The 22,940-nt window shown below is 40.8% G+C and overlaps 1 protein-coding gene across 5 annotated transcripts in view; it reads right to left on the bottom strand.

The window, feature by feature from the left end:
* Positions 1–21,829, bottom strand: part of ppp6r3 (protein phosphatase 6, regulatory subunit 3) — a 33,463-nt gene extending 11,634 nt beyond the window's left edge. The window contains exons 1-22 of one of the 5 annotated variants that reach the window (XM_028432192.1): positions 21,608–21,829; positions 19,674–19,840; positions 18,628–18,862; positions 18,312–18,498; positions 17,851–17,988; positions 17,383–17,448; positions 16,950–17,062; positions 16,652–16,765; positions 11,105–11,231; positions 10,827–10,979; positions 9,354–9,503; positions 9,061–9,125; positions 8,853–8,968; positions 8,602–8,687; positions 7,791–7,877; positions 6,553–6,650; positions 5,489–5,543; positions 2,789–2,919; positions 2,061–2,176; positions 1,741–1,954; positions 1,337–1,434; positions 913–1,105 (exon numbers count right to left, since the gene is read on the bottom strand). In XM_028432192.1, coding sequence (XP_028287993.1) covers positions 913–1,105; positions 1,337–1,434; positions 1,741–1,954; positions 2,061–2,176; positions 2,789–2,919; positions 5,489–5,543; positions 6,553–6,650; positions 7,791–7,877; positions 8,602–8,687; positions 8,853–8,968; positions 9,061–9,125; positions 9,354–9,503; positions 10,827–10,979; positions 11,105–11,231; positions 16,652–16,765; positions 16,950–17,062; positions 17,383–17,448; positions 17,851–17,988; positions 18,312–18,498; positions 18,628–18,854 — 2,534 coding nt within the window. In that variant the 5' untranslated portion in view covers positions 18,855–18,862; positions 19,674–19,840; positions 21,608–21,829. Of the gene's footprint in view, positions 1–912; positions 1,106–1,336; positions 1,435–1,740; positions 1,955–2,060; positions 2,177–2,788; positions 2,920–5,488; positions 5,544–6,552; positions 6,651–7,790; positions 7,878–8,601; positions 8,688–8,852; positions 8,969–9,060; positions 9,126–9,353; positions 9,504–10,826; positions 10,980–11,104; positions 11,232–16,651; positions 16,766–16,949; positions 17,063–17,382; positions 17,449–17,850; positions 17,989–18,311; positions 18,499–18,627; positions 18,863–19,673; positions 19,841–21,607 lie in introns of those variants that run through there. The other 4 variants (XM_028432195.1, XM_028432194.1, XM_028432193.1 and 1 more) reach the window with 4 other exon arrangements.
* Between the last annotated feature and the right edge of the window lie 1,111 nt (positions 21,830–22,940).

Raw genomic sequence — 22,940 nt, 5'->3', positions numbered from 1 at the left:
TTTAAAGGGACCAAGTGTGAAAACACCCTAAAGGCTGTTCCATACTCCACGAGAACAAAGAACTCGCTCCACAGGTGGTAAGAGTAAAAAAAAAGTTTGTTTCGGCACAGAGGTACCATACTCTGCGAGAAGTGTATGCATAAGGCCCTCCTACGCAGCACACGTCACACACAAAAGGTTGACAAAGCGATTGTATTGCAAATTGCGAGCACAGTCGTGGTTACCTGGCCTAACGAGCTGATAATGTTCAGGGAAGAGGGCGCACAGCATGACAATAGATAGAAGATCAGTGTAGCTGACTGTAGCAGACCTCTGGTCTGTGTGAGTTTAATTCTGTGAATGTGTGGATGACTGTCTGCAATAATACATCCTGTCTCCCGGTGTTTAATGTGCATCAAGCCGCTGTAACGCTGTGATCAATATTGGGATTAATTATCGCCACCTTTTGGACAGACACTCTCCTCTGTGCACCGTGTTTCTCCTTCCAGGAGCTGTTTGCTCGTCTAAACTGTCCATCATCGTTGTACTTCCTCCTTCTGTCTGTGTTCTGCACCTGAAGAAGCTCTTGCGCTTCTCCACATTCATCACACCCACAGTAAATTCCGACCAATCACAGCATGGTTGACGCACAGCCTTGAGAGAAAAAGTTCTTCCCGGGCCATGTGTCCGAGAGCGCAGCACAACGGGCGGTCCGAGAGAAAAATGACGTCATTTTGTGGGCGTACGTCGGCAGGGGGGAGGGAGTTCTCTGTTCTCGTGGAGTATGGATCCAGCTTAAGAAAGCATTGTTGTGGTCCTTCTTTGATTTTAGACCAAATTTTGCACTAAAACTGCTACTAATGATGCGTTTTTTTTTTATCTTGTAGTGCTAAAGGTATGTAGTCTTGTGTTGTGTTGATGTGATTGGCGAACCTCTTAAAAACAGCAGTCTCAGTCTTGGCATCAACTGTTAGACTGACAGTTTCTTTCATGGAACCATTGATGACTGTCTCCGTGATGCTGCGCTGCTCAGAGCAGGTCATGTCCTCTGCTTTAGATCGCCCAGAATCCTTGGGAGAGGTGGTGGAGGGAGAAGCCACACCAGTGCCCAACCAACCATCACAGTCTGATAGGTATGCAGAAGAGTGACAGTAAGTTTCAGGTCGTATCAAGCCATTAAAATTGTTTCAACTCACAGCTACCCTGATAGGAGATATGCTGGTGCTAAGTGTAATGTAACTTTACTATTTTATTATTTAGACTTACCTACTGAAGCAGCAAAATCAAAGGACAATGGTGTGTGCCACCTAAGATTACATTGCCTGTCAACACAAACATGCATTTGTACACATCTCACCTTCAGGTTGTATGGGGGCATTGACCCCCAGAGGGTCCATTGTTTCTATGCTGGTTTCCATGGCAATGGGAGAGTTGCACCTCAAGGGGTCTTTGGTGCTAGAAGAGAAATTTTTAATTCTTCAGACATTTAGATATAAAGACAACGACATAGTAAACATTGAAATGCAGCATGTGATCAGAATTCATCACTTGATAACAATGATAAAATGAGGTCTAGTTAGCACTAGCAGAAACAAGTTAGGGTTCTGGACCAATCAACAGTATCCTGACCTCAGTGTTATTAGGCCATTTTGGGAGTGTAAATTCTTAAACTTGCTAAATTATTAGTGTTCCACGAACAGACATTTCTCAGTCCCCACAATGAAGGCATAAAAACTGAACTAGACTGTCAGGAAAACCTACCTGACCGGGCTAAAGCTAGAGAAATCAGCCCAGCCTGTTTCAGGGTTGGAGGTAGCAGCAGGAGAGGTCCTCCATGCTGCCTCTGGGACGCCTTCAGTGGAAGAGGATGAAGAGGACAAAGGAGAGGACATAGCATTGTTTGGGCTGGGGGCCAGAGCTGTAGACATACCCGTGTCCATTGGGATGTCATCAAAGTTGGCTGTCCACACTGGCCCTGTTAATATAAATATTTGTCAAGAAAAAGGTATTTTGCACTAAAATGTCACAGTGTGGTGTTCAAAAGGGGAAAAGATTTTATGTTTTTGACTGGGTACACAGACCTGTGTCAACCTCCATTCTGTCATCAGTGCTGGGGTTAGAAGTTTCAAATGGATCTCTTTTTGCGTCCTCCTCCTCCGAGTCAGTGCTCTCCTCACTGTCTGTGCTGCCTGAACTCCTGAGATGTACAGAGTGGATCCTGTCTTTACACTGGGTAGTTCAATAAATATAAGGCTACACCAAATTCTGTTGTTAAGGTAGGGACTAAAAAGTGTAGGGCTGGTTTGTATATGTGCTGATAAAGTAAACAAAAGCAGGACAATATTTAACTCTATCAGTCTACCAATGTGGGAGTAAGTTCTGTTGTAAACATCAGCAGTCAAAATATAATGTTAAAGCTATTACTGTGAAATATAGTGAAGTGGCATGCATGGCATAATGTAGGAAGATATTTGCATTCTCAAAACCACTCACCTTGTATTTAGGAGAAAGTCTTGTAAGTTGAATAAAAACTAAATAAAAACATTAAATCAGGGTGAAAATTACTCTTAATTTGCTCTCTAACTCGTTTGTAGCAAGCGGCAAAATGCTGTGATTACTGGGTGTGACTCTGCATGTTAACCCTAATTAAAAGACTATTTTTTATCTTACAGCAAACAACCTGCTGCAGATCTCTAATATAGGCCTTGTACCTGTGTGCAGCTGCGCGCACAGGTACATCCATAGGAGTGTGAGAAATTACAGAGGACCACTTTCTATATGAATTATAAAAAAGTTTAATGTTGCTGACCTTGGACGTCTCTGGGCCTCTGGTGCAAAGGTAACATCTTTTTCATCCCAGATGTCCTCCTCATCTGAGCCAGCATCTTCAAACTGCTGAATTTTCTCCTTACAGCGTGCCTCAAACAAAGCTATGTTTGCCTGGAAAAACATACAAAGCATTATACTTACAAACAACATTTATACCTACAGCACATGCACATCCAAACAAACATTTCTGCTAAAAGTACACACAGGTGTAAAGCATACATTAACATGGAAATTTCCAGTTTCACAGGAGAACAGTTTCAGTGTTATAAGCGGTAATATTTGTGCCAGCTCTTTTACAGGTTCAAGATTTTGTTTTCAAATACAGATTTTGGAATAGTTTTGCTTTTCTGATAGGCAAAGCAAAACGACCCACCTACCCCCGTGTGTGGAGAAAAGGTTAACTACAATAAAATACAAATTAAGAAAAGGGAACACTTACATCATACATTAGATCTTTTATAAACACAAAATAGCGACAACAATCACAACGAAAATCAAGGCAACTACCAACACTCAAAACGTGTATTGTCCCAGTGTGTGTGTGTATATATGCACACTTGCAACAATGTCTGGGTGTGCTTCGGCAGATGGTGTCCTAGGGGATCTCCTCAAAGGCCTGGCTCAGGGCAACAGTATGCTCCTGGACAGTCTGTGGCATTACTGGGTGGAGTCAGATGAAATACATAACATCCAGAGGAATACGAGGGCCAGGCGGGGGTATCTAGGCATGCAACAAGCAGGAACAACAGACCCACTGCACCAATGTAAAGACTGACAGTTGCTCAAAGAGTTTCATCCCTGTACTTAATAAGCAGAGTACCGTTGGCTATGACATAGAGGTCTGTGGTCCCACCAAACCTATTATGCTGGATCTCTTTGATGCCCCTGAACTGCATGGTCCTAGATTGTGTGAACAGTTCCAACTAGAGAATGTGGGGCCCTGTGCCACAATGGGGTCTGTTTCTGACAGTTTGCCTGTTCAAGGTAATTTTATAAGGCTCTGTGCTCCTCCTCCTTACACAAAGGTAATAGCTATGTAACAGCCTTTGGTTATCTTCTCTATTAGTGGTGGTCTATTATTGCTAATCTAAATGTGACAAAACGAAAAATAGAGGAAACAAAAAGGTGAAACTTGTATTGTGTAGTGCACTGTTAACTGGACACTTTACTGGCACAGACACAAACAAGCATGGCTAAGGGGGAGATCAGACCAGCTCCGTGGTCAAAGGCGTGCAGGTCAATTGTGTGCCTTTCAAAAAATGTTTAAGATAGTTAGTCTGTCCTCACGGTGCTCCAAAGATCTTTTATAACACCTACTTTCTCCTGATTGCTTGTGTCATTACATTTCAAAGATGTTTGTTAAATTTTTTATTTTTGCTATAGGGCAGCCTTTTACCATATTTTCACGACTATAAGGCACACCTAAAAGCCTAAAATTTTCTCAAAAATTGGCAGTGGGCCTAATAATCCGGTGCGCCTTATGTATGGGTTGAGTACCTGACACAGGGACATAATACGTACACATGTTCGTTTGGGACCAGCACGGTATTGATACGCACCACGGGGCATGAGAAGTCGGCTTTTACTTTTGTTCTTGGTTGCCATGGTAATGGACAGAAACTTTCGCCTATGGTCATTTTTAAGAGGAAGAAGCTGCCTAAAGAAAAGTTTCCAGCAGGAGTCATCGTGAATCAAAAGGGCTGGATGGACGAGGAGAAAATGAGAGAGTGGCTCAGGGAGGTTTAAAGAGACCGGATGGTTTTTTCCACACATCACCATCCCTGCTGATCCGCGACTCCATGCGCGCCAGTCTCACGGTGTAAAAAAGCCAGATGAAGCAGATGAATTCAGAGCTTGCCGTAATCCTGGGAGGGTTAACAAAAGAACTCCAACCGCTGGACATCAGCGTAAACGGGGCATTCAAAGTAAAAGTTGCGTGCGGCATGGGAGCGATGGCTGGCAGACGGCGAGCACAGCTTTACTGGGAGGCAGCGCCGGGCAAGTTACGCCACCATATGTGAATGGATTGTGGATGCGTGGACTAATGTATCTATATTGACTGTTGTCCAAGCTTTTGCAAAAGCCAGCATAATTTCTGAACAGCCAGCTGGCAATGACAGTGACTCTGACAGTGATGAGAGGGAAGCTGGCATGTTTGAACCCGCACAGTTCTTTACCGTTTATTGTAAATTGTTGTAATAAAGTTTGACTTGCTTCCGTAACTCTTTTTTTTTTTCTCCCTGTACGCTTTAGCGTAGCATGCGTCTTATAATATGGTGCACCTTATGTATGTGTTGAGTACAGAAATAGACCCCATAACTGAGACTGCGCCTTATAATGCCTTATGGTCGCGAAAATACAGTGTTGTTTAATGAAATCTGACTGGCTTTTGCATAAAAGCAGGTGAAACTGATTTACATTTAACTGTGCTTCCACAACAAATATCCTTGAGGTTTAACTAGGGATGGGCGTTTGCATTGGTTACTGGGGATAAATGTCAGTTTCCATATATTTTCGGTTAATTGCCCAGCCCTAGGTTTAACTACCGTAACTTTGGTGTTACACTGTGATGTGACAAGTGCTCCCTTAATGTTTTAAGCATTGTATGACATACGCAATTGCATTAAAAATTAGATGTGAATTCAAGATAAATAATCTAATAATGTAATAAGGTACTTACACTCTCATTTGTATTCAGTGAAAAACTGATGTCTGATATTCTATCAAAGGGAATACTGCAATGTTAAACAGAGAACAGAGTTTAGTTTAGTTAGGGTCATTAGGCATCCATATATGACAACACAAAGACAGGTCCTTAAACACAAAACTTTAGGTACAAATATACAGTGGACAACTAAAATTTCTTACATAAAAGACAGTACTTAACATACACTTTTGCTATTTATGTGCATAATTCATGCAGTAGAAAATTACTAGGCCAGCTCATGACAATTCATCTCACATTTAGCATCTAATTACCTCAGAGGACTATAATATAACTATAATCTCTCAGTATTGAGACTTAAAATGTTATGGTGTGCCTACGTTGAGGGGTGGGGGTGCTGATTCAGGCTTCAAGCTTCCTGCCTACCTCAACCTCTTTTCTGTATGTGTATTAAACAGGAGTTTAGGCAGACCCAGAGACAGCCATCATGGGGGCGATAAAAGCCTAACACAGAGACTCAAAACAGCTCTTCAAAGCTCTGACTGACATAACAGAAGGTTGGTCCAAGTGTTTTAGAGTCTATGATTGTAGTGCATTTGCTGGTTTTTGTTTTTGGGACCAAACATTCTCTTAGACCTTCCTCTTGAACACCATTCATTCATAAAAATGGGTCCTTTCTATATTGGGTGTCTACTGCATGTGAGAGACAGTTTAAATCCAGTGAGTGCCAACCAGCTATTATCAAACCCACAACCATTGCAAAAGATAATACAGCCCAAAAATAACTCACCCCAAAGAAGCTAAAGAGAGACAGTAGACACAACACAAGAGATGAATATGGATTCATCTCTTTCATCATTTTAATAAATTTAGTCTGGGAATAGGCATAAACACAAAATAATGGTCTTCTGACATGCTCATGAGCCAAATGTGCTAGAAATTTAGAAATTCTTGTACAAAAATGTTCTTTTTAAATGAATAAACCTACCCACTATTGTGATGTGTCTTGTGATCTGTCCCGTGAATATTACACAATAATATTTTAACAGCAAGTCAAGTCATGCAGGATGAGTACTCACTCCACCACATCGTCCTGATCAGCAAACTCTTCATCATTGAAGCCGAACTGCTCAATAAAATTGGACGTCATTTGTTGCATCTGATAATCAGAAAAGGCCTGGCAAAACCCAGGACCAACGGTAATGATATAGTCTTGGCTCTACACAAAGCTTGTCATTACTTGCAATACAGAAAATAGCAAATTCATGTGTATATTGTCTTGTCAAAACAAAAGCACAATATGCTGAACAGCTGAACAAGCTGAGCAGATTGAAATGCATAAACATGCATTTATTGTTAAATGCTAAAAATGATTTCATTTTCAAACAGTCAATGTATGATAAAGTAACCAAAGTTTCTTAACCATCATTAGTTCAGTAAATTAATCAAGAGCAAAACAAGGTAGTAGGTAAAGACAATGTTACTCTGCAGGACCTACAGTTACAAGTACCATTTCAGATGAAATACTTTTGTTTTTCAAAATGTCTGTGTGCAGGTTCTACATCTTATGAACAGCTATATAATAACACAATAAAATGCTCCAAAATTAGAATAGAAAAACAACACCAAAAATGTGCAAACATTTGGTATTTCAGAGGACCACAGGGTGTATGGATATATTAATTTAACATTAGTGGTCACAGATTCATTAAATCAATTAAAAAAGTAAAAACCCTTTTTGCAGGGTTGAGCTAATAAATATTTCCAGTCTTACTTTGCTTATATACATGACTACAAGAAGATTTGATTCACTGTTCTGTTCAAAGGCAGTCAGTCATTTATTGTTGGCTCTCTCATGCATGTCAGATGCTTTAGTGATGACTGTATCTTTACGTGTTTGAAACAATTGTTACTAAAGTATGTAAAATAGACACATTCCGTTTCTACACTTAAAGTGTAAAGTATCAAAAAGTATTAAAGATTAGTAAAGTTAATCTTAATCCTAATCATTTCTGTCTGGTTCGGTAGCCATACACCTATAAAGACAATGGAACTAAGTGCACACACACTCATGTCATCAAAAACTGGCTTGTCTACACTGCAAATGGACCTTCTGAAAATTTTCAACCTGACAGAAATTTTTCAATATATCAGTTCTGGAAAAGCACATTTGCATTTGGATGAAATGCCAAAAAGTGTTGTTTTTATATACACAGGGCCTTAGTCTGAGATATGTAGGGAGGCAAATGAATAATAAAATAACTATGTGAACTAGGTTACTGTGACTACATATCTGCTTTGTGTGTTTAGGTCTTACTTGTTGAAGAGAGGAGTCCTGGTGAAAGCCACTGTCTTTAAAGTCCACCTCATCATCACTGGAAGAGTGGATGTGGTGTGTATTCACCTAAAGAGACATTCATTTTTGGAAAATATCAAGACCTGCAGCAGGATATCTTGGTGCTTACAAATTTGTAAATAGTTCCTATACCACTATATAAATATGATTCTGAACATCAGCTGATTTTCACATGTGAAAGTAAACAATAAGCACCAAATCAAACAAATATTGTACTTTATTGTTAGTTATTTACAGGATTCACTGGCATAATTCAGAAATTATTTTTCCAATGATGGCAAGATGGCTCTGATGCACCAAAGCGAGCACAAACCACATTAGGGCCATAACGTTTCACCGACGGATAGGTTTATATACTGGAATGCAGTGTCATTCTTTCTCCGAACATAAGGCTTCTTGTTTAAACCAAATAATTCTATTCTGGTATCATCCGTCCACAAAACATTTTCTCAGTAGCCCTATGGCTGCCCACACCATCTTAAGGAAACAGTAGATAGGCAGCTTGTGCTTTAGAGAGCAGCGATTTTTTTACCAGCAACTCTGCTGGACACACCATGGTTGTCTAATGTCCCCCTGACTTTGGGTCAAACATATTAGCATTTGCCATGATTCCTTTATGATCTCACATCTTATGATTTACATGCTTTTGGAGTGACCCTTGTTGGCTGACCACTCCTGGCAAGGGAAGTTGTCTATTTTTACTTGTGTAAAACTTTAAAGCATCAGTGTATGCCAACTTAGTATGATAGACATGAAATAAATGTTAACTCACCAAGTCAACAGTGTTTCTTTTGTTTGTGTCAGCCAACTGTCCAGCAATAAATGCTTCCCATTTCTCTCTATCCTCTGCAGGAAGCTCTGTATCAACACACAAGTTCATATATAGTCTAACTTCAAATATGGTATCCTTATTTAGCTTATGTGTTACGTTTACACATGAAATTATAAAGTGAACTACCAAGAGAACAAAAGAAAAGTTCATTGGAAGAACATAAGGGCAAGATGAAACAAGCATCTTCATACCAGAGAGGAGCTGTTGTATCTGTAGTCCATTAGGGCCTTTGTCACAGTTATGTACTATAGAGTTTGCTATTCGGGTGAGGTGACCCATGTATCCTCGCCGCCGACCACCTTCTGCCCTAAACCAAGCAGAAACAGATTATTTTTAAAACTATCTTTAAAACTAAAGCCAAGCATTACACTATTTTGACCCTTTAACAAGCATACTTACTGTTCTTTCTCATTGGAGCTCCAGGCATCTAAGATTCTCTGAATAAACCGGCACTTTTGAAACAGCTGGTGGGGAGAAGAAGATAAACACAGTGAACCCATATTGTAATGTGCAGTGATGTGGTGTCTTTAATATTAACACAAGTGCTTATATTATGCTATATTATTTATAGGCTTTCACTCGTTTATGTGACTTGTGAGTGTGCCAAGGCAATATGTACATTATGTCAAGAGCTGGGACTGACGTAAATAATAATTGCTAATTTGTTATATACTGCTGTTTCAGTCTCTTACATGTTTGATAAGGATGCTTTCTCTTGCATGTTCCTGTTCAGTGTCTGGCTGAAAGTCTGTGGGAGCAGGTGGCATAGCCAGAATCATAGCTGTGCAGATTTCCACCTGAATGTGGAGGAAGTTGTTCCAGATGTATTTGAAATACATATCCTGTAGAATAAAACAAAAAACAATGTAAACATAATACATAGGGTGAATAGGTTGTCCTAGATGTTCCTTTCTGTGACCACATCTAAGTCTTTATTCAACAGAATGATCTACAAGATTCACTTCACAGACAGATGTCCTGACCTTTCACTTTAACATTTCAGTGATTAGTAATAATGTTATTAGAGATGTTGATGAAGATTCTCAGTCATCCAGGTCATCATACATAAATTGAAAACTGTTTTCTCTGTTAAAAATGCAGCTAACCTTTACACATGGAGGAGGGAAGACCACTCACCACCACAGCAGGACACCCAGGACAAATGGGTAAAGAACCTTTCAGACAGACAGAGTTTACCCAGACCCACCCACTGGGGTCTGTAACCACATATAAACCATGTTTCCCCACCAAACAGTTAGAACTGATGAAGCTGCTTGGATGAGCAGTGAAACGTCTTCAAGAAAACTCTACAAGTCCAGACGCCTTGTTTCAATCTTCTCTACGAATGTTATTAGAGATGAACAGCGTGGAAATTTAATTCAGCAACTGTACCCTCTTACAGTTATCTATATTAAGAGTTACAGAGCCACCTACTGGAGTAGGAAGTGGAACATACAGTGCTGTATATGGCAGTCCAAAATACAAGAGCCCATCCTAACCTTGTTCCATAATCCACGAGAACGGAGAAATTTGTTGTTGTCCCCGAGTTGGCAAGAACAAGAATAAAGTTCATTTCAGCCCGGACATTTCATACCTCATGAGAAACACGTACAGAATTCTTTATACGGCCCCCCCCACTGAAGCACACACAGAGAGACGCACGCACGCACACAGGATTTGAATAAACTATAAACTAATTGATAACGAGCTGGTAATGTTCAGGGAGGAGGGCGCGTAGGTGCTCGTAGCATTATAATAGATTGAACAATAGGTCTGGCAGACAGTATTGTTTGACCTGGCGCTAGTGGAGAAGCTTCCACACATTGGCCATGCCCACTCTAAAAAACTGACCAATCACACAATAGTTCTCGGACCCGAACGAAAAAAAGTTCTGCCCAGATGATGTGTTGAGAACAAGCTGCAAGAGCTGGCGAACAAGCGCAACACAGAAGTCATAGTAACCCGTTTTGTGTGGAATTGTCACATTTCGACCACATACCACACGCAAAGTGATCTGCAATTGATATTCTTTCCTTTTCAACTTTTTCTATCAACCCAAAAACATCTCTACATTTCCTTATTAGATAGAAATGTATTTGGCATGTATAGTAAAAGAGCAAAACACATCTGCAATACAAATAGAGAGAAATACAAACAGTACTTACTAGTATGACTCCCAGTGTGTTGAGGTTTATGAGTTCTGTGTTAATGCTGTGTGTGTTGCTCTGCAACAGACTAGCAACTAGTCTGACAACATTGAGCCTGGTGTTACCCACTGGCGGGTCCAGCACCCCCCATGTTGTCTTCATCACATTCTTCTGATGACAGAGGGATTAAAAAGAGATAAAAACAAAGCTGGTCAGCCTATACAGTACCTGCAACTCTCAATCTTTATTTGCACCTACAGTTTCCTTGCAAGAAAAAACAGTCGCTAGGGCTTTACCTTTGGGGGTTCGAGTAGCAGCTGGTGAAAATCTTTTAGTCGTGGTCTCACAGCTTCCAGAATGCTGTGATTGACTGAGAATGAAGGGTGGGACATCCCAGGAGGGCACTCCATATGACCTTCAAACCTGCAACATACAAAATCTGATCTACAGGGTTCCTACACATTTTCAAATTTAAAAATCCAGACTTTTTCCCCATACTCAAATTCTCAGATTTTGGAGACACGTGCATATATTGTGGCATATCACTAAAATATACTAGAATATTTATATTATATTTATAACTGTATGGAACTTGGTGGTAAATGGAACTCTATGTAACGCTGATTTTTACATGCCAGCAGGGCAACTTTCTCTGCTCTACTGAGGGTGAACCAGTTGATTTGTTAGAACGCTATCGACTGAACTGGCAAACTAGTTAACCTAGCTGGGTGTCCAGGTAGGCCTACTTATCTTCCTGTCAGAACAGTGATTACTTGCATGGACTCAAAAGTATAAAAAATGAAATTTTTCATTTATTAAATGCCATTTTGCATTTTGGTGGATTTTACTAGGTTGTTAAACACATATTTTACCTACAGAGGTAAAGCTTAGTTTCTGATTCTGGAATCTCCTTATGTCCACTGCAGATATGGCAAACAACTTATCATCAGCCAAATAATACCATCTACTGTAACTTTAAGTAAACAATAGCTTCCTCCCAACTTTTATTTGTTAAGTTGTATCTAACATCAATTTAATGTCACCTAGAGCAGTGTTTGCGAACCCCTGTCTCTACGGTCTCTGGGTTTACACTTCTCTGGTCTCTGTATCTCGCACAGCGGAGTTCGCCTCAATACGCGCAGACATGGACACACACACGACACAAAAGTCCGCTGGCATGTTCATCTCCACTAGCTCCTCTCAACTCGCTGCTTTACGTCACAATTAACAGTTTCAGAACACAGAACACTGCGTTTCTCTCCCTCCGCAGGCATTGCAGCACATTTCCTTGGCAAAACTTAACGAACTCCATCAGTGTACATTTCTGAAAGTTGCTAGCTGCATTTTATAATGTAGCTGCGAAAGTCTGGAAATGCCGATATTTTTCCATACCTTTCCAGACCTGGAAAACCCAAAAATTAAATTCCATACTTTTCCATACTGCGTAGGAAACCTGGATCTAATGAAAAGCTGTCTTTTTCCCTAAAATATACATAACTTAATGTAGTAGGAATACAGGGATTAAAGCAGAGAAAAATAAATCTAACTGAATGGGTCATGGCCAGGGGTTCCCAAATTAGGGGTCAGGATGATTTCCAGAAATCCTTACAAAATCAAAATTAAAACATGTAAAACCTTTTATAATAAATAGCTATAGCTAAAAAGCTATATCTTACTGATATATGCAGTTTATTTCAAAACAAACTATGTTAATAACAAATGTTTTAGGCCTACTATCATTTAAAATATTTAGCCCCCTGAGGTAATTTCAACAGATGAGCGACAGCATCAATTAACACATCAGTTTACAGCACCCACTTGTTGCCCACTTTCTCACTAAATCTGGTGACTTTACAAACTGTCTTACCAACTTTTTTGTCAAAAGCAACTAGCAACAAATCTAGCGACTTGTTTGGGCATTTGAAGAATTTCTGGTGTTTGGTGTCTGGTGTGATGGACATTTGGTTCTATGTATTTATGTGAAAATACTTTTTTGGCTCTGACATAAAGAGTAAATACAAATCGCGAGGACGAACTCTGAGTGACCGTCTCTAGAATGGAACTGCTTTGCTCCATGCAGAGTGCCCATCCATCACATTAGTTGAGCTGTTTTGCACGCAGCAGTACAGGAGTCAGCAGTGCATGACGCACACAGAGATGCACATTTATGCTTGTTTTGCATGTTTTATGTTTATGCCTTTATCCTGCTCCTGCATGCTGTGTTCACTTTGTAGTTGAGTTTCTTTGTTGGTGTTTGTTTTACTGAAGTATTCACCACTCTTGTATTACTAAAATGATAATATGGTTGTTTTCTTTGTTGTTTCTATACCTGTGTTATATACAGGCTGGAGACCTACACAGAACTGAGTTCAACACCATCTTGCCCGCAGTGGAAGCGCCACAGATGGTGTGAAAGGAAGCAGAAGAGGGGCAAGCGCGGAGGGATACGGACCAGGCTAGTGGCTAACCCACATAAGCCGGCCATCCCTAGCATCGTACTGGCCAAAGTACGCTCTTTGGACAATAAAATGGACTATATTCGGCTACTTCGCGCTACACAGAGGACTATAAGGGAGTGTTGTGTGTTTGTGTTCACGGAAACATGGCTGAATGACAGCATCCCGGACTCTGCCATTCAGCTCGACCCGCCTAACGTGTTTCAGAGCGGACAGAGCCTTGGTTGAAGGAAGTAAGACCCGCGGCGGCGGGCTCTGTGTTCACATCAATGACTCTTGGTGTCGGGACGCTGCTGTGGTCTCCAAACACTGCTCGCCACTTGTGGAGCTTATGATTATAAAGTGCCGGCCGTTTTACCTGCCACGGGAGTTTACAGCTATACTGCTTGTAGCTGAGTACATCCCACCGAGCTCCAGCAACGACAACAGGAGCGACGCATTGAATGAGCATGGTTGCAGGTGATTTTAACCATGCAGACCCCAACACTGTGTTTCCAAAACTTCACAAATAGACTTTCTAACTCGTGGTAACAACACACTGGACATTGTTTACACCACCCAGAGAGGCGCTTAAAGCCCTCCCCCTCCCCCACCTCGGAGCTTCTGATCACATCACTGTTATGCTAATGCCAGCTTACAGACCACTGGTGAAAGTTGCCTCGAGTGTGGCCGGAGGGAGCCACAGGAGCTTTACAGGACTGTTTCAGCAAAACAGACTGGGATGTGTTTAAGCAGGCTGCAACTCACAACAACTGCACTGACCTCCAGGAGTACTCAGAGACTGTCACTGCATACATCACCAAATGTATTGATGATGTAACTGAAACCAGGACTGTCAGGAAGGCGAAGAGGCAGTACTCCAGGAGGGTTGCCCACCACTTCAGCGACAGCAGGGACACCCGGAGCCTGTGGCGGGGGATACAGACCATCACAGACTACAAGCCCCCGCCACAGACCTGTGACAGCGACAGCTCTCTGCTGAACCAGCTGAATGACTTCTTTGGATGCTTTGAAGCACTCAACAGCACTCCTGCACAAAAGATCACATCCTCTCCCACTGACCAGGTATTTTCCCTGTCTCTCAGCTCTCAGCCAGATCAACACACGCAAAGCTCCTGGTCCTGACAACATACCTGGCCGTGTGCTCAGAGACTGTGCTGAGGAGCTCGCTGAGGTGTTTACAGACATCTTCAACATCTCACTGAGCCAGGCTGTTGTCCCCACCTGCTTCAAAGCCACCACGATCATCCCTGTGCCAAAGAAGTCCACCCCCCGCCTGCTTCAATGACTACCGTCCAGTAGCACTCACACCCATCATCATGAAGTGCTTTGAACGGCTAGTCATGAAACACATCAAGACGGCCCTCCCTCCCTCCCTGGACCCATTCCAGTTCGCATATCGGCCCAACCGGTCAACCAGTGATGCTGTTTCCACAGCACTCCACACAGCTCTCACCCACCTGGAAAATAAAGACTCATACGTTTGAATGCTGTTCATAGACTTCAGCTCAGCACCACCAACACCATCATCCCACAGCAGCTCATCAACAAACTGGACCAGCTGGGGCTGAACTCCTTGCTGTGCAACTGGCTGCTGGATTTCCTCACCGGGAGACCTCAGACATTGCGGGTCGGCAGAAACACATCCAGCACCATCACAATGAACACCGGGGCTCCCCAAGGATGTGTGCTGAGCCCCGTCCTCTTCACTCTCCTGACCCATGACTGCACGCCAACACACAACACCAACATCTTTGTGAAGTTTGCGGATGACACAACTGTGGTGGGTCTCATCTCCGGTGGAGATGAAACTAACTACAGAAATGAGGTGCACCTTCTGGCCGAGTGGTGCAGAGACCACAACCTCTCCCTGAAATGTGGAGAAGACAAAGGAGATGGTTGTGGACTACAGGAGAGCACACAGTCAGCACACCCCTCTGACCATCAACGGTGCTGCTGTGGAGCAGGTGAGCAGCACCAAGTTCCTGGGTGTGCACATCACTGAGGACCTCTCCTGGACTAACAACACTGCATCACTGACCAAGAAGGCACAGCCTCTACTTCCTCCGCAAGCTCAGAAGATCCAGAGCCCCTCCCTTCATCCTGTGCTGCCACCTGCAGGACGCTTCATCGCATAGTGAGAGCAGCTGAGAGGATCATCGGGGCCCCTCTCCCCTCCCTCCTCTATGACAGCCGTCTCACCCGGAAGGCCCTCCACATCACAGGAGACCCCACCCACCCTTCACACCGCGTCTTTAGTTTGCTGCCATCAGGAAAGAGACTGCGCAGCCTCCGGGCCAGGACCAGCAGACTGAGGGACAGCTTCATCCACCAGGCTGTCAGGAAGCTAAACTCTCTCCTTGCTGTGCCCAACTTTCTCCCCTTCCCTCTACAAAAGAACCCCGACCCTGACACCCCCCACCCCCAAGATAGGAACTCTTTTTACCAGCCACTTTACCAAAAGGAATTCTTTGCACCAGCCACTTTACCCTGTGTATTCTCTTGTACCTTAAGTCATGTCATACCAGTCTCATATAAGCTGCTATAACTTAAACCATTCCTGGACTGTTTACATTATGCCAACTGCACTGTCTTGCACTATACATCCTTTGCACTCTCACGGCATTGTGCCTTCTTTTTGTGCCTTGTATTTTGTGTGTGCCTCATTGTAGGTACACTTTTTTACACTTTATATTTATCTTTAGTTTTTAGTTATATGTTATATGTTGCGGAGTGAAGACTAACGCAATTTCGATTCTCTGTATGTCCAGCACATATAGCAGATTTGACAATAAAGCTGACTTTGACTTTGATTAATAGATCATTTGTTTTGTTTTGTAACCAGCTGAACAAAGGCCCTGAGTTATTAGATTTATACGATCTATAGGTTTTAGATTTTTTTAATAAGAATTACAATATAAGAGCTAAGACGAAGACAATAGAAAACAATTTTTTAATGTCATCTCCTGATTATCGCAATAAATACAGCAAACTGCACCTGATGTGCCAGGACGTAGGCCTTAGAATCCCTGGACCAGCCCACTGCAGGTTTCTAATACAGGCCTTTTGCCTGTGAGCAACTGTGTAGCATTTCTCAGCTGACTGCGGGAGGTCTAGGGTCTTGGGGGGGCACCGTTAGTTTGTGGATGGCGGTTTGAAAAGTTTGGGAACACCTGCTCTAGGCTTCCACGTTCAAACAAATACATTTTTGCCACAACTCAATCCAAAGCCCCTGAGCTGAGTTGATGGAAATCTGTCGTAGTAGTGGAAAACTTTAATTCATGGGAATAATAATGGCAATAAATGTATTACGTTTAGGTGCTGTGTTTGCAATTGGTATGATTGCTCTCAAGTATTTTAACTTTTACTGTCTAAGGGGATACTTACGCTGGTCTCCTTGTCTCAAACAAGGTCAGTAGGATCTGGATAACACTGACAATTGCAGAGTCATTTTTCTCCCTGTCAAAGATATTAGACAGAAGCTGCTCCACAGTCTCCCGCCTAAACAGAACAGGAACAGACAAATGTAAAGACAATGCTGGCTTCAGCCACTGTTAAATGAACACAATAAAACTCAAATGGTAAATGCTTGATGACTGATCTGCCAGATCTATGTGAGATTCATTAGACTTTTTTTTTCTTTGTAATTTAAAAAACCAACTTCAAAAAAACAAAACACACATACTTTTCAAGTGTGGCCAGAAGTGGGTCAGTCTCCGAGCAGCCCTGTACCTGGAACATCTGGTCTCTGCTCAGTCTGATTATTTCACACAGTGACTGGGAGGCATTGGAGTGTCTCTGTATCCAAAAGTTTGAGATTGAACTACTTTTTTTTTTTTTTTTTTTAAATAAATACTAAAATAAATTGTTGTCTTATTAGACAATTAAATATTTTTGAATAAACATGCATATCAAAATATCTGATAAAGTCTCAACTACTGACTTCCCCATCTCTCCAGTAAAAGGACAAGGGTACTATATTCAAAATATAATATTTTCACTATCTTTTAAAAGCAGTTAACCACGAGGATATACATTCCCTGGCTTATCCACAGTATATGTAAGAGTTTAGTATCCTGGTGACCAATGGATGAAACAGGATAGTGTGTGAAACTCACATCTTCATCTTGAGAGGACTGAACCATATCTACCAGTCTCTGAATGACCTTCTCCTCATTCAGCCACTACAAGTAAGAAAACAGCAATGTTAGGATCAAAACAAAAAATAAAAAAAAATCACCAAGGGAGTATTACATTTAAAATAATAAATAAATAATAATAAAATATACAGTATAAGACTTGTCCGACTTGGATCTAAAATCTATTTTCAGTAGCTTTACAAAATGATAAAACTCCTGTCTTTTGCAGTCCAAATACTTGGGACTTACCAGTTCATTCTTCACATTATCAATTTAATCCAACTAACCCTGCTAGAAACTATGATTTTCAAACTGCTTCAAAAAGTTTTAGATGTCAGATTCTAAAGCAATCTAGCCCTCAACAAATGATTAATGAGCCGACACAAAGGTTAGGATGGAAGGAAGTTGTTTTTAGCAAAATTAAGAAAGTGATGATCTGCCACTTACAATGAGAACATCTTGTCTTAGCTGCTGTGGTTCAATGCAGGTGAGCATTCTGAGCAAAAGGTCCATGATGGCAGATGTCCCAATGTGTTTGATCATCAAATCTACAAAGTCATCCTGTTTCCGCAGAAAGTCCACAATCTAACACAGAAGCAAACACAGAATTAATGCATACATTAAAATTAGTAAAGATGAAAAACCTCATTGCCTTCAAGTAGCCTAACCTATACTACAAGCAACATATTTTCCTCCAAGCAGCTTCATCAGTTTTAATCAAAATTGATGAATCTGTTGGAGGGTTGCCTGCTTCAAGTTATTGAATGAAAAACGATCTGTAAGACTGAGAAATAGACACACTAAATTCATTAACAATCAATCTTAGCAGCTCATCAGGGTATCAAAATCATTTAAGATACCCTGCATCCTCATATATGAGATTCTCTAAGGCAAGTGTATGGAATTACCTGTTCAGGCTTGCGCCCGATAAGAATAGACAGGACTTTGGAGAAGAAGCTAGCTAAGAGCGGGTTCAGAGGTGGCTCATTCTGCAGGAAACCATAAAGTTTCATCAGCAGTTTTTCATCTTCTCCCAATCTGTCATTGATCTGGCTCACATCTGATGTAAGCAGCTCACATGATATGTTGGGGTACCTGCAAAAAGCAAAAATGAACTGTTCAAGATTTTTTTAAATTTTTTTATACTGATAATATGATACGATACGATAGTAACAAACAAGTTGAAACTATGTGTCTACTCAGTTGTTTTAATTGAGCACATACTTGTATTTAACCTTCTCTTCAACATCGGTACTGGGTTCCTGTGTAATGAAGGTCACCAGATCCTCGATGCACTGCGGTCTCAGCAGGAAGTCGACCAATTTGTGGTTCTGAGCCTTGCACTCCTGCAGGACGTCATCCTCATCCATAACCTCATTAAGTGTCACATCGTCCTTCTCTAGCAGTGTGTCAATGTGGGATGTGGTGTGGAGGTCAAATTTCCAAAACATTTTGGCTCCTAAAAAGTAAGAAAAAAAACAATTGATACAGTATTATAATACAATACGCACAATTTTAACAATGTAAATCATACTCAGCTACATCTCATGGTCAGCTGCATACAGCTATGCACATACACATGTATAACAACAGAATGTCAACTGGATTATTAAGTTTAAGACACACACTTCTTTCCCTCTTCTTCCCTATTCTTTCCCTTTGTCCAGTTGATTTCCCTGAACAACAGCTCTTCAAATTCAGCCACCATTCTTAAAAGGCAAAGGTTTTGCTCAATACAGTTTGTCAGCCACAAGGACTTAATATAGTTTAAGGCCATTAAAACAGTACATGAAAGACAAAATGTGTTTAGTCTCTGGGGCAAAATAGGATAATATCAATTTAAAAGGTGCACTTCTGTGATTTGAAATTTGTTCAGCTTTACATTATCTGAGTGCAGGACACCAGAGAAATAACTGCAAATCACATATTCTGCATGCCTGGTGCTTCTAAGAAGCATCTAGCCACTTACTTTGCATGACCACCTATATGTCCCAAAAATGGCAATGTTCAAAACCTGCAGCCTAAATATGTGCTGGATGAAGTACTTAAGATATCTTACTTCAGATGCAATAACACAACCTAAACATACTAAAAGTGAAAAAAATAAAACAAAAAAAGAATACTGAGTATTATGATGCAATACGAAGTAAAATCTTGTTGAGTGGATAATTCTATCATATAATACAGTCACCGAAAAGAGAGGGGAAAAAAAACAAAAATTAGATTGATTACTCTGGATGACCACGTAAACAGCTCATACTACTACCTACCTATGAATATGCTTGGAGTCCACACAGCAGAGCTCAGGTTAAAAAGAGGTGTCTTCTTCTAGTCTTTGGAAGTTGTGGCCCATTCCAAGGTAGCCAAATGGACAGACAGACAGCAGTGATGGACAGACTGACAAAGAGTACACATACAGAAGTTCAACAGCAGAGACCTGTGTGGCAGAGACACAAAACCTTAAGGAGATACATTTGAAAAAGGAATGATTTACTGCATTTACAGATGCATGATTTCTGCTGATATTGTTCAACCCCTTTTGGGCAATTATCGATACTGATGCACATGTCTAGAACAGTCTTACCTGTAGAGGAATTAATGTATACCTAATGTACCTCTTCTGCACTCTGCAAAATACTTATCATTGTTGCTGCACACACACATAGGGTGTCAATTAGAACGACTCTATATGCTTATACACATCAGTTGCGCATTTCCTTCTTTCCTTACTTGCTAATACTAATAAACACACACCACCTGCTGTAAACAAATGTATTTCAAGATCATACACTTGCAGGAAATAACAGAGAAATCTCTGGAATAAAAACCTAGATGGTAGAAACAAATACTGACAAATAACGTTATACCAAATCTGCTATTTAGTATAAATGGTGAAAGCTTGATATAGTTCTGAGAAATGCAGGGTCAAACATGATATAATTGCAACTGATAAAATGTGTCTGTGCTTACCTGTCTGAGCTGAAGATTTGTCAAAACATTAACATCATGCATGCAGATTTAATGTGACAAACCTTCATTTTCTGTTTTAAACTGACATTTTTCTGTTGTGTAACATGATTTCCACTGAATACTTATTCACAAGCCTAAAATTACTTTAAACGTTTAGGTGCATTAGGAATGTGTTTTGTTTTGACTTATGTAATTTAACCGATAACTGTCCATTTCAGGCAAAGTACCCCAATGCAAAGAGATGTAAATTGTATCCTTGTTGTGGTGTGAACTTAATTTGCCCCCAAATGCAGTAAAACAAACACGAAACAGCAAAGCCAATAAAACAAAGTGGGAAATCAACAGACCTACAGGAAAACAAAATTCAAACAGACGTAAAGACGTAGTAAATCTGTATAACCAAGCACACCACGTACAGTCACGCGTCTTATAAAAATCAATCTAGACAGTACACGCTGTCAACCTATGCAGTGATAGGAGCCCTATAAAATTCACTAAGACGACAAGAGCGTTGTACTTGCTACCACATATCAAGCTAACATTACACGTACACTACTTTCAATTTCAGTTTTGGCTATACAGGGTCAGTTGAAGACATCGTTTTATGTCCAGATACACCATGATCATTTTTCAGCTAGCCACTGTTCACTTTTCGTATTATGCATACAGTCGACAATTCTGTAATCACAATATTTGCTACAACTAAAGCTTGCTTCGATTCCTGTTAAACGTCGGTTAAATCTGCAAGAAGGTAATAACTTGAAATGAAATGTAAAGCTAATACCTGGTTTACATAAGGTAGACTTATTAGACTAACGTTAGCAGTACCGTCAGTCCATTTACATACAGGCCCCAAACAGACTTACTAACGCAACAGAAACACACCGGCTCAAACAAACTGGCTAACGTCGTGGTCACTGTTAGCTACCTGGTCACACAGAATCCAAGCTGAATTGACGTTACTCACTACTTATATTTAACGAATATCATTTGAGGTATGGAGCTGAGGTTGGAGAATAAAATCACATCATGTCTTCAGACTACCAAATAATACTGACACGCCAATTCAACGTAACCCCGTCTTAGCTAGATGTCCACCAAGAGTCCCAGATAGCCTAGTGTTAAGATGGCCAAGTGTGCTTCTTGCTAGCCAGCGAGCGTTAGCCGGCTATCCGAAGACTGCTGGCTAATCGCCTCTTCAGCACCAAGTGCATGAGCTAACATGTATACTTACCGACAGCCAACGGTAAACGGCAAGTTTCCAACATGTAGCTTATCTTGCCATTAGCCAAGACCTTAACAAATCTAACGCAGAGCTAAAGCAAAAAATCCAGTAAGAAAAATAAAGCTTTCAAAACTGATTCTGACAGGCGCGAAAAGGTATACCATCAGAGAACACTTTTCAAGATGGCGGTTCCGTCAACTTCACCGACCCCTTCCCCCACTACAGCTGCAACGCTTGTCACTTGTCACTCAAACTACCATCGCAATGCTATTGGTTGTAAAGCCACCGCTTTACAGAAACCTGAAGTTTTATTGGCTGTAGAGCGTGTGTCTTCCTGGAGTCCTTTTATCACCAGACTATGTTGTCGAGAAGAACGGAGTTTATTTTAGGTGACGGAATGTATATAAACAGTAAAACTCCCACAGGAACAGAAGAAAATGATAATGTGTTTAATTGTATTTCTTTTGTTAAATGATTAAAGTTTTTTAGTAAGTTAAAGCATCAACCCCGCCCGTGCGTAAGCTTTGCATTTTAAATCAAACATAACTCACAGAACGTACTCCCATAGCTCGTTGAAACGCCCACCAGTATACGGAAGGTAGTGAGCAATAGCGTAATATTCCTACTTTGAGATGACTTTGAACATTTTCAAATGACGTAAATTCTTTAATTTGTTCATTGTGAGTGATAACTCAGATATATTGCTATAAGTTTTGCTTCTTCTACTCTCTGTTTATGAATAAAACAAACTTATTTATTATATTTTTGAGTTATGCCCCCAAAATATAGGCTATTCTTCTCCATCTTGAAAGAAAACTTTAATTGGCATTTATTTATTTGTTTCTGACGGACATTTGATTCTCAACTTCCCTCACTCTGTCTGCCAACTAATCTTTATCATACATATGCAATTACATTTTCGTGTATTCCTTGGTGTATCTCAGCTGACCTCAAATGGTCAAATCACATTACGGCTACACATCATATGGGAAAGACACATTTTTTTCTGCTGTAGCATGCTGGTGTCCTTCAGAACCTGCTCATCAGCGTTTATTTCGTCTTCAACTATTTTCTGTATGTTGTGAACTGTCAGTTGAGGAATGCATTAGCAATGCAAAAGGCCTGTTTTTGTTATCCTTTACTGTTCATGCCCGGTCAGTTGGAATCCACAATGGCTGATAAAGGCCCTTTGTATTGATGGTCCTTTGGCAGTTCTTTATTCAAATCTGACCACACATCCTGTTAAGGTTAAAATCTTTAACTTTTGTTATAAGTAGCCTATTAATTGTCAATATGATTTTCCACGCCTTTTTCAAAAGCCAAAATATTTAAATACTAGCTG

Source organism: Parambassis ranga, chromosome 19 (assembly GCF_900634625.1).
Source record: "Parambassis ranga chromosome 19, fParRan2.1, whole genome shotgun sequence".
NCBI classification, from domain to species: domain Eukaryota; kingdom Metazoa; phylum Chordata; class Actinopteri; family Ambassidae; genus Parambassis; species Parambassis ranga.
This window is presented reverse-complemented; position numbering and strand designations above follow the sequence as displayed.